The sequence below is a fragment of the Tachyglossus aculeatus genome, chromosome 8 (genome assembly GCF_015852505.1).
Source record: "Tachyglossus aculeatus isolate mTacAcu1 chromosome 8, mTacAcu1.pri, whole genome shotgun sequence".
In the NCBI taxonomy this organism is placed as follows: Eukaryota; Metazoa; Chordata; class Mammalia; order Monotremata; family Tachyglossidae; genus Tachyglossus; species Tachyglossus aculeatus.
The window spans coordinates 34,396,210-34,410,228 of record NC_052073.1 but is presented as its reverse complement, the minus strand read 5'-3'; the positions used below and the strand labels follow the sequence as shown (position 1 = coordinate 34,410,228).

Sequence of the window (14,019 nt, the reverse complement as noted above, 5' to 3'; positions counted from 1 at the left end):
ATTCATTCAGTCGTATTTCTTGAGCGCTTACTGTGTGCACTGAGCGCTTAGAACAGTGCTTTGCACATAGTAAGCGCTTAATAAATGCTATCATTATTATTATCTAAAACTAAGCACGTTCAAAACAGACCATTCATTCATTCATTCATTCAGTCGTATTTCTTGAGCGCTTACTGTGCGCACTGAGCGCTTAGAACAGTGCTTTGCACATAGTAAGCGCTTAATAAATGCTATCATTATTACTATCTAAAACTAAGCACGTTCAAAACAGAACATTCATTCATTCATTCAGTCGTATTTCTTCAGCGCTTACTGTGTGCACTGAGCGCTTAGAACAGTGCTTTGCACATAGTAAGCGCTTAATAAATGCTATCATTATTATTATCTAAAACTAAGCACGTTCAAAACAGACCATTCATTCATTCATTCATTCAGTCGTATTTCTTGAGCGCTTACTGTGCGCACTGAGCGCTTAGAACAGTGCTTTGCACATAGTAAGCGCTTAATAAATGCTATCATTATTACTATCTAAAACTAAGCACGTTCAAAACAGAACATTCATTCATTCATTCAGTCGTATTTCTTCAGCGCTTACTGTGTGCACTGAGCGCTTAGAACAGTGCTTCGCACATAGTAAGCGCTTAATAAATGCTATCATTATTATTATCTAAAACTAAGCACGTTCAAAACAGAACATTCAGTCATTCATTCATTCAATCGTATTTCTTGAGCACTTACTGTGTGCACTGAGCGCTTAGAACAGTGCTTTGCACATAGTAAGCGCTTAATAAATGCTATCATTATTATTATCTAAAACTAAGCACGTTCGAAACAGAACATTCAGTCATTCATTCATTCAGTCGTATTTCTTGAGCGCTTACTGTGTGCACTGAGCGCTTAGAACAGTGCATTGCACATAGTAAGCGCTTAATAAATGCTATCATTATTACCTAAAACTAAGCACGTTCAAAACAGACCATTCATTTATTCATTCATTCAGTCGTATTTCTTGAGCGCTTACTGTGCGCACTGAGCGCTTAGAACAGTGCTTTGCACATAGTAAGCGCTTAATAAATGTTATCATTATTATTATCTAAAACTAAGCACGTTCAAAACAGAACATTCAGTGATTCATCCATTCAATCGTATTTCTTGAGCGCTTACTGTGTGCACTGAGCGCTTAGAACAGTGCACTGCACATAGTAAGCGCTTAATAAATGCTATCATTATTATTATCTAAAACTAAGCACGTTCAAAACAGAACATTCAGTCATTCATTCATTCAATCGTATTTCTTGAGCACTTACTGTGTGCACTGAGCGCTTAGAACAGTGCTTTGCACATAGTAAGTGCTTAATAAATGTTATCATTATTATTATCTAAAACTAAGCATGTTCGAAACAGAACATTCATTCATTCATTCATTCAATCGTATTTCTTGAGCACTTACTGTGTGCAGAGCACTGGACTAAGCGCCCAAAGCCTGTCCTCCCATTGTCTTTCCCATCACTGTAGACCAAACAACCGTCCTGCCCATCTCCCAAGCCCATAACCTTGGCGTTGTCCTCTGTCACTCAACCCCCACAGATTCCCCGTCACCGAATCCTGTCCGTTCTCCCTTTACCCCGGAGAAGCGGCGTGGCTCAGTGGAAGGAGCCCGGGCTTTGGAGTCCGAGGTCGTGGGTTCAAATCCCGGCTCCGCCAACTGTCAGCTGGGTGACTTTGGGCGAGTGGCTTCACTTCTCTGGGCCTCAGTTCCCTCATCTGGGAAATGGGGATGAAGACCGGGAGCCCCCCGCGGGACAAGCTGATCACCTTGTAACCTCCCCAGCGCTTAGAAGAGTGCTTTGCACATAGTAAGCGCTTAATAAATGCCATCGTTATGATTATTATAAAATGGGGATGAAGACTGTGAGCCCCATGTGGGACAACCTGATCACTTTGTATCCCCCCAGCTCTGAGAACAGTGCTTTGCACATAGTAAGCGCTTAACAAATGCCATCATTATTATTATTATTATTTGCACATAGTAAGCGCTTAACAAATACCATTATTATTATTATTATGGTTAAGATCCGCCCTTTCCTCTTCATCCAAACTCCTACTGTGTCGATCCAAACGCTCATCCTGTCCCGTCTCGACCGCCACCTCGGCCTCCTCGCTGACCTCCCTGCCTCCCGCCTCTCTGCACACCAGTCCGTATTTCGATCATTCATTCGATCGTATTTATTGAGCGCTTCCTGTGTGCAGAGCACTGTCCTAAGCGCTCGGGCAGTACAAATTCATTCATTCATTCATTCCGTCGTATTTATCGAGCGCTCACTGGACTGAGCGCTTGGGAAGTCCAAGTTGGCAACATCCATTTATTTATTTATTTTATTTGTACGTATCTATTCTATTTATTTTATTTTGTTAGTATGTTTGGTTTTGTTCTCTGTCTCCCCCTTTTAGACTGTGAGCCCACTGTTGGGTAGGGACTGTCTCTATATGTTGCCAATTTCTACTTCCCAAGCGCTTAGTACAGTGCTCTGCACATAGTAAGCGCTCAATAAATACGATTGATTGATTGATTGATTGATCTAGAGATGGTCCCTACCCGACAGCGGTCTCGCAGGCTAGAAGGGGGAGACAGACGACAAAACGTATCAACCGAATCAAATAAATAGAATAAATATGTACAAATAAATAGAGTAATAAATCCGTACAAATATATATACAGGTGCTGTGGGGAGGGGAAGGAGGTGAGGCGGGAGGAAGGAGGGGGCTCAGTCTGGGAAGGCCTCCTGGAGGAGGGGAGCTCTTAGTAATAAGAGCTTTTAGACTGTGAGCCCAATGTTGGGTAGGGACTGTCTCTATATGTTGCCAATTTGTACTTCCCAAGCGCTTAGTACAGTGCTCTGCCCATAGTAAGCGCTCAATAAATACGATTGATTGATTGATTGATTGATCTAGAGATGGTCCCTACCCGACAGCGGGCTCGCAGGCTAGAAGGGGGAGACAGATGACAAAATATATTAACCGAATAAAAGAAATAGAATAAATATGTACAAATAAATAGAGTAATAAATCCGTACAAATATATATACAGGTGCTGTGGGGAGGGGAAGGAGGTGAGGCGGGAGGAAGGAGGGGGCTCAGTCTGGGAAGGCCTCCTGGAGGAGGTGAGCTCTTAGTAATAAGAGCTTTTAGACTGTGAGCCCAATGTTGGGTAGGGACTGTCTCTATATGTTGCCAATTTGTACTTCCCAAGCGCTTAGCACAGTGCTCTGCCCATAGTAAGCGCTCAATAAATACGATTGATTGATTGATCTAGAGATGGTCCCTACTCGACAGCGGGCTCACAGGCTAGAAGGGGGAGACAGATGACAAAATATATCAACCGAATAAAAGAAATAGAATAAATATGTACAAATAAATAGAGTAATAAATCCGTACAAATATATATACAGGTGCTGTGGGGAGGGGAAGGAGGTGAGGCGGGAGGAAGGAGGGGGCTCAGTCTGGGAAGGCCTCCTGGAGGAGGTGAGCTCTTAGTAATAAGAGCTTTTAGACTGTGAGCCCAATGTTGGGTAGGGACTGTCTCTATATGTTGCCAATTTGTACTTCCCAAGCGCTTAGTACAGTGCTCTGCCCATAGTAAGCGCTCAATAAATACGATTGATTGATTGATTGATTGATCTAGAGATGGTCCCTACCCGACAGCGGGCTCGCAGGCTAGAAGGGGGAGACAGATGACAAAATATATTAACCGAATAAAAGAAATAGAATAAATATGTACAAATAAATAGAGTAATAAATCCGTACAAATATATATACAGGTGCTGTAGGGAGGGGAAGGAGGTGAGGCGGGAGGAAGGAGGGGGCTCAGTCTGGGAAGGCCTCCTGGAGGAGGGGAGCTCTTAGTAATAAGAGCTTTTAGACTGTGAGCCCAATGTTGGGTAGGGACTGTCTCTATATGTTGCCAATTTGTACTTCCCAAGCGCTTAGTACAGTGCTCTGCCCATAGTAAGCGCTCAATAAATACGATTGATTGATTGATTGATTGATCTAGAGATGGTCCCTACCCGACAGCGGGCTCGCAGGCTAGAAGGGGGAGACAGACGACAAAACATATCAACCGAATCAAATAAATAGAATAAATATGTACAAATAAATACAGTAATAAATCTGTACAAATATATATACAGGTGCTGTGGGGAGGGGAAGGAGGTGAGGTGGGAGGAAGGAGGGGGCTCAGTCTGGGAAGGCCTCCTGGAGGAGGTGAGCTCTTAGTAATAAGAGCTTTTAGACTGTGAGCCCAATGTTGGGTAGGGACTGTCTCTATATGTTGCCAATTTGTACTTCCCAAGCGCTTAGTACAGTGCTCTGCCCATAGTAAGCGCTCAATAAATACGATTGATTGATTGATTGATTGATCTAGAGATGGTCCCTACCCGACAGCGGGCTCACAGGCTAGAAGGGGGAGACAGATGACAAAATATATCAACCGAATAAAAGAAATAGAATAAATATGTACAAATAAATAGAGTAATAAATCTGTACAAATATATATACAGGTGCTGTGGGTAGGGGAAGGAGGTGAGGCGGGAGGAAGGAGGGGGCTCAGTCTGGGAAGGCCTCCTGGAGGAGGGGAGCTCTTAGTAATAAGAGCTTTTAGACTGTGAGCCCAATGTTGGGTAGGGACTGTCTCTATATGTTGCCAATTTGTACTTCCCAAGCGCTTAGTACAGTGCTCTGCCCATAGTAAGCGCTCAATAAATACGATTGATTGATTGATCTAGAGATGGTCCCTACCCGACAGCGGGCTCGCAGGCTAGAAGGGGGAGACAGATGACAAAATATATCAACCGAATAAAAGAAATAGAATAAATATGTACAAATAAATAGAGTAATAAATCCGTACAAATATATATACAGGTGCTGCGGGGAGGGGAAGGAGGTGAGGCGGGAGGAAGGAGGGGGCTCAGTCTGGGAAGGCCTCCTGGAGGAGGTGAGTTCTTAGTAGGGCTGAGATTGGTTGCCCGGATCGTTTTTCTACAAAAACGTTCAGTCCCCCCTCCTCAAGTGGCTCCGGCAAATTGCCCCTCCACTTCCGCGTCCTCGCCGTCGGCTTTCAAACCTTCAACCGGTTCACCCTCCAACCTCTTTTCCCTGATGGACTACAGCCCAGGCTCCATACTGGACTCCTCCAGCGCCAGCTTACGCCCCGCGCCTCGTCAATCCCGCCGCTGACCCCTCACCCGCGCCCTGTGGAACTCCGTCCCCCTCCATCCATCCATCAATCAATCAGTCGCCGTATTTATTGAGCGCTTACTGTGTGCAGGGCGCTGTACTAAGCGCTTGGGAAGTACAAGTTGGCAACATATACAGGCCCTACCCAACAGTGGGCTCACAGTCTAAAAGGGGGAGACCGAGAACAAAACCAAACATCCGAAGATATTTGCCATATTTGCCCCACCTTCATAGTCCTCCCAAGGCCACACCTCCTCCAGGAAGCCTTCCCCGATTCAGTCTTCCCTTCCCCGGTTCCCTCTCCCTTCTGCGTCGCTTGTGCACTGGAGTCTGTGACTTTTGGGCATTTAGTACTGGTCCCACGCTCAGCCCCGCGGCGCTTACGTCCGTATCCGTAATTTATTAATTGACATTAACGTCTGTCTCTCCTCTAGACTGTAAACTAGTGTCCATCAATGCGATTAGATTGTTAGTATCCATAATTTATTAATTGACATTAACGTCCGTCTCTCCTCTAGACTGTAAACTAGTGTCCATCAACGCGATTATATTGTTAATAATAATAATGGCATTTATTAAGCGCTTACCATGGCACTTATGTCCGTATCCATAATTTATTAATTGACATTAATGCCCATCTCCCCTCTAGACTGTAAACTAGTGTCCATCAACGCGATTAGATTGTTAATAATAATAATGACATTGATTAAGCGCTTACCACGGCACTTACGTCCGTATCCGTAATTTATTAATTGACATTAACGTCCGTCTCTCCTCTAGACTGTAAACTAGTGTCCATCAACGCGATTAGATTGTTAATAATAATAATGGCATTTATTAAGGGCTTACCACGGCACTTACGTCCGTATCCGTAATTTATTAATTGACATTAATGTCCATCTCCCCTCTAGACTGTAAACTAGTAATAATGATACTAATAATGTAATAATAATGGCATGTATTAAGCGCTTACTATGTGCAAAGTCTCTCCTCTAGACTGTAAACTAATAATAATCATGACATTTATTAAGCGCTTACTATGTGCAAAGCACTGTTCTAAGCACTGGGGAGGTTACAAGGTGATCAACTGGTCCCACGTGGGGCTCACAGACTTCATCCCCATTTTACAGATGAGGTAACTGAGGCACAGAGAAGTTAAGGGACTGGCCCAAAGTCACACAGCTGACAATTGGCGGAGCCGGGATTTGAACCCGTGACCTCTGACTCCAAAGTCCATGCTCTTTCCACTGAGCCACGCTGCTTCCCTCCTCTGGGCCTCAGTGACCTCATATAAAAGAAACACCCAGAAGCAATCATCATCATCATCATCATCATCAATCGTATTTATTGAGCGCTTACTATGTGCAGAGCACTGTACTAAGCGCTTGGGAAGTACGAATTGGCAACATATAGAGAAGCAATGTGGCCCAGAGGAAAGAGCCCAGGCCTGGGAGTTAGTTAGAGGACTTGGGGTCTCATCCCGGCCCCCCACTTGTTGGCGGGGTGACCTTGGGTGAGTCACTTCCCTCCCCTGGGCCTCAGTGACCTCACATAAAACAAACACCCAGAAACAATATGGCCCGGAGGAAAGAACCCCGGCCTGGGGGTCAGAGGACCTTCATCCCGGCTCCACGACGAGGCCGCTGCGTGACCTTGGACGGGTCACTTCCCTCCTCCGGGCCTCAGTTTCCTCAATGCAAAATGGGGATGTGCTCCCCCGTCTCCCTCCTACTTAGACTGTAAGCCCCACGTGACATCTGATAATCTGATAATCCCCAGTGCTTGGCACATAGTAAGCACTTAACAGACACCACACCGACTATCATTATGATCGTTATTATTCTTTTTATCATTAACAATAATAATGATAATAATGGCATTTATTAAGCGCTTACTATGTGCTAAGCACTGGGGAGATTACAAGGTGATCAGGTTGTCCCACGGGGGGCTCACAGTCTTCATCCCCATTTTACAGATGAGGGAACTGAGGCCCAGAGAAGTCAAGTGACTTGCCCAAAGTCACCCAGCTGACAACTGGCAGAGCCGGGATTTGAACCCGTGATCTCTGACTCCAAAGCCCGGGCTCTTTCCACCGAGCCACGCTGCTTCTAGTGAGCGCTTAACAAATACCGTAATTATTGTTGTTACTATTACAATACAGCAATGATTCAGCGGTATTTATTGAGCGATTAGAGTGCGCAATCAATCAGTGGTAATTATTGAGCGCTTTCTATGTGGAGAGCATTGTATTCGTTCGTTCATTCATTCAATTGTATTTATTGAGTGCTTACCGTGTGTTGGGTAGGGACTGTCTCTATAAGTTGCCAATTTGTACTTCCCAAGCGCTTAGTACAGTGCTCTGCACACAGTAAGCGCTCAATAAATGCGGTTGAATGAATGAATGAATGGAGCACTGTACTAAGCACTTGGAAAGTCCAATTCAGCAATAAAAAGAGGCCATCCCTGCCCACATTGGGTTTACAGTGTAGAGGAGGGAGACGGACATCAAAACAAGGAAACAAGCACCAATATAAATAAATAGAATTATAGATCTGTGCACATCAAAACAAGTAAATGGGCATCAATATAAATGGGTGGATGAATGAATGAATGAATAATCAGAGTCTATCACTGAGGAAAGATTTCTCTCTCCAGGAAGACAATGCTAGGTCCAAAATTAGGGCCCTGCCCAGGAGTTTACAGCGGCCTTGCGGGGGAAGAAGGAAACAGGCACCAATATAAATAAATAGAATTATAGATCTATACACATCAAAACAAGTAAATAGGCATCAATACAAATAAATAGAATTATACATATAATAATGATGGCATTTGTTAAGCACCTACTATGTGCAAAGCACTGTTCTAAGCGCTGGGGAGGTTACAAGGGGATCAGCTTGTCCCACGGGGGGCTCCCAGTTTTGATCCCCATTTTACAGATGAGGTCACTGAGGCCCAGAGAAGTGAAGTGACTTGCCCAGAGTCACACAGCCGACAGCTGGCGGAGCCGGGATTTGAACCCGTGGCCTCCGACTCCAAAGCCGATGCCCTTTCCACTGAGCCACGCTGCTGCCGCGGGGTCGGGGGGAGAGCAAAGGGAGCGAGTGGAGTTGATGCAGATGGAAGAGGGAGCCGAGGAAAATGGGGGGTACTAAGCGCTTGTAAGCGTTTAATACGGCAGAATTAGTTATCCCGTTCCCTGCCCAGATCACAGTCTAATATATAAGACTGGGGAGCCATAATAGCACTAAATCAATCAGTCAGTCGAACTGTGGAAAGAGCTGAGGCCTGGGTGTCGGAAGGACCTGGGTTCTAATCCTGGTTCTGCCACCTGTCTGCTAAGTGACCCTGGACAAGTCACTTCCCTTCTCTGTGCCTCAGTTAACTCATCTGTAAAAATGGGGATTAAGACTGTGAGCGCCACGTGGGACGGAGTCCAACCTGAAGAGCTGGTATCTGCCCCAGTGCTTAGCACCGTGCCTGGCCCATGGGAAGCACTTAACAAATGCCGTAAAACAATTCAAACGGAAGGACAAGACAGGCCCGGGACGCCCTGGTTTTCAAATTTTTCCAAATTCAAAAACTCCATGGCTTTCGAAATTGCTCCAGGGGCTGGAAAGATCGGCACAAGAGTTGATTCCAGCCCAGGGTCACACCACCCCAGCTCAAATCCTTACTCAAAGTGAATGTGAAATCCAACCCACGTGAAGCCCATGGAATCTGAATAAATAAACCAGGAATTCCATCAATTATTCAGTCCACCAGTGGTATTTACTGAGCACATGCTGTCTGGCATTTATTAAGCACACACTGGGTGCAGAAAATCGGGAGAATTTTCATTCCACAAATTTCCCTCCTCCTAATAATAATAATAATGACGATGGCATTTATTAAGCGCCTACTATTCATTCATTCATTCAATCGTATTTATTGAGCGCTTACTGTGTGCAGAGCACTGTGCTAAGCGCTTGGGAAGTACAAATTGGCATCACATAGAGACAGTCCCTACCCAACAGTGGGCTCACAGTCTAAAAGGGGGAGACAGAGCACAAAACCAAACATACTAACAAAATAAAATCAATAGAATAGATAGGTACAAGTGAAATAAATAGAGTAATAAATATGTACAAACTACATATATACAGGTGCTGTGGGGAAGGGAAGGAGGTAAGATGGGGGCGATGGAGAGGGGGACGAGGGGGAGAGGAAGGAAGGGGCTCAGTCTGGGAAGGCCTCCTGGAGGAGGTGAGCTCTCAGCAGGGCCTTGAAGGGAGGAAGAGGGATCGGGGGCATTCCGGGCCCGGGGGATGAGGCGGGCCGGGGGTCGACGGCGGGGCGGGCGAGAACGAGGTACGGTGAGGAGATTAGCGGCGGAGGAGCGGAGGGTGCGGGCTGGGCTGGAGAAGGAGAGCCGCATTTTTCCCACCCCAGGATCCCAGAGGGCATCGTATCCCGGGAACGCCGGGCCCGAGCCCGGCCTGGGCAGTCCTTCTGGCCCCCGCCCTCCCCGAGGGCGAGGAGTCGGGGCCTCCCCGTCGGCCGGTCGCAGGCCTCGAGGCCGGACCCGTCCTCTCCTCAGGTCGCCCCGGCCGCTGCCCGCCGGAGGCCATCCGCTGCGTCCGCCCGGAGCCGGACCAGTGCCGGAGCGACGACGACTGCCTGGACCCGAAGAGATGCTGCTACCGCCGCTGCGGCCTCAAGTGCGTGGAGCCGGCGGGCCGGCCCTGGCCCCAGATGGGGCCCGCCATGCCCCCGGCCCACCCCCCGGGGCCTTCCCCCCTTTCCAGAGCCCTCCCGCCCCGGCCCGCCACCCCGCCCCGGGCCCGGGCAGGGGGGCCCGACCCCTCGGCGCCCCAAATTCTGCACCCTGCCCTTCGTCACGGGGCCCTGCAAGGCCTGGATGCCTCGCTTCTTCTTCAACGTGGCCACCACGCGCTGCGAGAGGTTCATCTACGGCGGCTGCCGAGGGAACCGGAATAACTTCCCCAGCGAGGCCGAGTGCCGGCACGTGTGTCGGAAGCTGGGTGAGCGGGCCGGGGGGACGGGAGGGCGGAGAGGAGGGAAGAGGACCGGCGTGGCTCCCAAAGCCAGAGGTCATGGGTTCGGATCCCGGCTCCGCCACATCATCAGGCGTGTTTATGGAGCGCTTGCTATGTGCAGGGCACTGGACTAAGCGCCACACGGCCGTCGCGTGACCTGGGGCAGGTCGCGTAACTCCCCGGAGCCTCGGCGGCCTCAGCTGCAAAATGGGGATGAGGACCGTGAGCCCCACGTGGGACGACCCGGTCGCCTTGTATCCCCCCAGCGCTTAGAACGGTGCTTCGCACGTAGTAAGCGCTTAGCAAATGCCATCATTATTACTATTATTATTATCCCCCCCAGCGCTTAGAACGGTGCTTCGCACATAGTAAGCGCTTAACAAATGCCATCATTATTACTATTATTATTATCCCCCCAGCGCTTAGAACAGTGCTTCGCACATAGTAAGCGCTTACAAATGCCATCATTATTACTATTATCCCCCCAGCGCTTAGAACAGTGCTTCGCACATAGTAAGCCCTTAACAAATGCCATCATTATTACTATTATTACTCTCCCAGCGCTTAGAACAGTACTTCGAACATAGTGAGCGCTTAACAAATACCATCATTATCACTATTATTATTATTATCCCCCCAGCGCTTAGAACAGTGCTTCGCACATAGTAAGCCCTTAACAAATGCCATCATTATTACTATTATTATTACCCCAGCGCTTAGAACAGTGCTTCGCACACAGTGAGCGCTTAACAAATGCCACCATTATTACTATTATTATCCCCCCCAACGCTTAGAACAGTGCTTTGCACATAGTAAGCGCTTAACAAATGCCATCATTATTACTATTTTTATTATTATCCCCCCGGCGCTTAGAACAGTGCTTTGCACATAGTAAGCACTTAACAAATGCCATCATTATTACTATTATTATTATCCCCTCAGCGCTTAGGACAGTGCTTCGCACATAGTAAGCGCTTAACAAATGCCATCATTATTACTATTATTATTATCCCCCCCAGCGCTTAGAACGGTGCTTCGCACATAGTAAGCGCTTAACAAATGCCATCATTACTATTATTATTATCCCTCCCAGCACTTAGAACAGTGCTTCGCACATAGTAAGCGCTTACAAATGCCATCATTATTACTATTATTATTATTATCCCCCCAGCGCTTAGAACAGTGCTTCGCACATAGTAAGCCCTTAACAAATGCCATCATTATTACTATTATTACTCTCCCAGCGCTTAGAACAGTGCTTCGAACATAGTGAGCGCTTAACAAATACCATCATTATCACTATTATTATTATTATCCCCCCCAATGCTTAGAACAGTGCTTCGCACATAGTAAGCCCTTAACAAATGCCATCATTATTACTATTATTATTACCCCAGCGCTTAGAACAGTGCTTCACACATAGTAAGCGCTTAACAAATGCCATCATTATTACTATTTTTATTATTATCCCCCCAGCGCTTAGAACAGTGCTTCGCACATAGTAAGCGCTTAACAAATGCCGTCATTATTACCATTATTATTATCCCCCCAGCGCTTAGAACAGTGCTTCGCACATAGTAAGCGCTTAACAAATGCCATCATCATTATTATCCCCCCAGCGATTAGAACAGTGCTTCGCACATAGTAAGCGCTTAACAAATGCCATCATTATTACTATTATTATCCCCCCCAATGCTTAGAACAGTGCTTTGCACATAGTAAGCGCTTAACAAATGCCATCATTATTACTATTATTATTATCCCCCCCAGCGCTTAGAACAGTGCTTCGCACATAGTAAGCGCTTAACAAATGCCATCATTATTACTATTATTAGTATTATTATCCCCCCAGCGCTTGAACAGTGCTTTGTACATAGTGAGCACTTAACAAATGCCATCATCAATGGAGCCTCTACCGGGTGTCGAGCACTGTACTGAGCGCTCGGGAAGGGACCCCTGAGCTCTACCCTCAAAGAGCCTCTCAGTCCATACTACGTGTTGAGCGCCTACGGTGTGCAGATCACTGTACTAAGCACCTGGGAGAGTCCAAACGCGTGTGTAGACACAGTCCCTGCCCGGAAGGAGCTGCCAGTCGATCGGTAGGGCCTATCAAGCGCCCACTTTGTGCAGAGCACTTGGAAAAGGACAACGGATGTGGAAAGTTCACTCTTTCCCCTCGGGAAGTTGCCAATCTAACGGATGGGGCAGGAGCCCGAGGAAAGGGCCCGGAGAATGGGGTGGGGCGGGGGGCAACCGGAGAGAGGAGGCGCGACCAGCTGGAGGGAGAGCAGTGATAAATAATCAATGATGAATATCGGCGACAATAATAATAACGATGGTACTTGTTAAGCGCTTACTTTGCGCCAAGCCCTGTTCTAAGCGCTGGGGAAGATACAAGGTAAGCAGGTTCTCCCACGGTGGGCTCGCCGTCTTCATTCCCGTTTGACAGGTGAGGTCACTGAGGCCCAGAGAAGGTAAGTGACTTGCCCAGGGTCACACAGCAGACGGGTGGGCAGGGCCGGGATTCGAACCCACGGCCTCCGGCTCCCAAGCCCGGGATTGTGCCCCTGAAGGCACGCCGCTTCTTAGTGAAGCGCGTACTATGTGCCCAAGCACTGTTTTAAGCGCTGGGGTATATTACAAGCCAATCAGGCTGTCCCGCACGGGGCTCACGCTCTTAACCCCCCGTTTTACGGACGAGGAAACTGAGGCCCGGAGAAGTGACGCTAAGAGTGGTGTTGATTCGGTGCCGGAGTCGACACGAGATAACGGGTCAGACGCGGTTCCTCGGGGCCCGCGGCCTAAGCGGGGGGGGAGAATGGGTCCATCTTTTTGTCTCGTCCCACGCCGTCGAGCCATCTCTCCCACAATGTCCCGCTCTTCCGGCCGCGGATCCGTAGAGCTGTCTTGGTAAAAATCTGGCAGCGGCTGACCATCTCCGCCTCCCGCGCGGCCAACCGGCGTCTCCGCCCTGGCCCCTCTCTCCCGGCCCGCTGCTGCCCGGCGCGGGGCGGGAGTTGGCTCCAAGCGCTTAGTACGGTGCTCTGCACACCGGAAGCGCTCAAGAAATACGATTGATTGATTTGGACTCGCGGCGGCCGGCCTTCCGCTCGCCGGCCGCTGCCCGAGCGGGGTAGGCCTCGGCCCGACCCTCCCTCCCGTAGCCGAGACCGGCGCGACCTCTCCGGCTGCGACCGCGGGAGGCGAGGCCCGTCTCACAGGCGAGGAAACTGAGGCCCGGGCGGCCGGGGGGGACGGTCAGAGGGGCAGGCGGCGGACCCCTCACGGCCGCCCCTTCCCACCCCGCAGACCTGTGCTTCCTGCCCCCCGTCGAGGGGCCCTGCCAGGCCAAAATCCCCCGCTATTTCTACGACTCCGTCACCCGCCGGTGCGCTGAGTTCTTCTACGGAGGCTGCAAGGGCAACCCAAATAACTTCGTGGATCGGGAGAGCTGCCAGGCAGCGTGTGCGGCCCGGGGCCGGGACAGGGGCCGCGGGGACCGGAAGGGCCCGGAGGAGGTGTGAGACCCCCCCATCCGCGGCCCACGGGGACCCCCTCGCTCCGATGGACCGACCGGGCCCCGGGCCCCGCCGATATTTCCGCCACTCGGGGGTGGTTGGCAATAAAAGCGTTCCTGCGGCTTCCGCCTGGGCTCCTTCTTCATCAGTCGTATTTACTGAGCGCTTACTACGTGCAGAGCACTGTACTAAGCGCCTGGGAAGCGCCCGCCGGATCCCCCCGGCAGCTG

General features: G+C 48.9%; 1 protein-coding gene across 1 annotated transcript in view; it reads left to right on the top strand.

Moving 5' to 3' along the window:
* Positions 1 to 13,795, top strand: part of LOC119931408 (papilin-like) — a 28,456-nt gene extending 14,661 nt beyond the window's left edge. Inside the window, exons 6-8 of the mRNA XM_038750051.1 lie at positions 9,812 to 9,945; positions 10,064 to 10,256; positions 13,581 to 13,795. Coding sequence (XP_038605979.1) covers positions 9,812 to 9,945; positions 10,064 to 10,256; positions 13,581 to 13,795 — 542 coding nt within the window. The remainder of the gene's footprint in view (positions 1 to 9,811; positions 9,946 to 10,063; positions 10,257 to 13,580) is intronic.
* Positions 13,796 to 14,019: the final 224 nt, after the last annotated feature.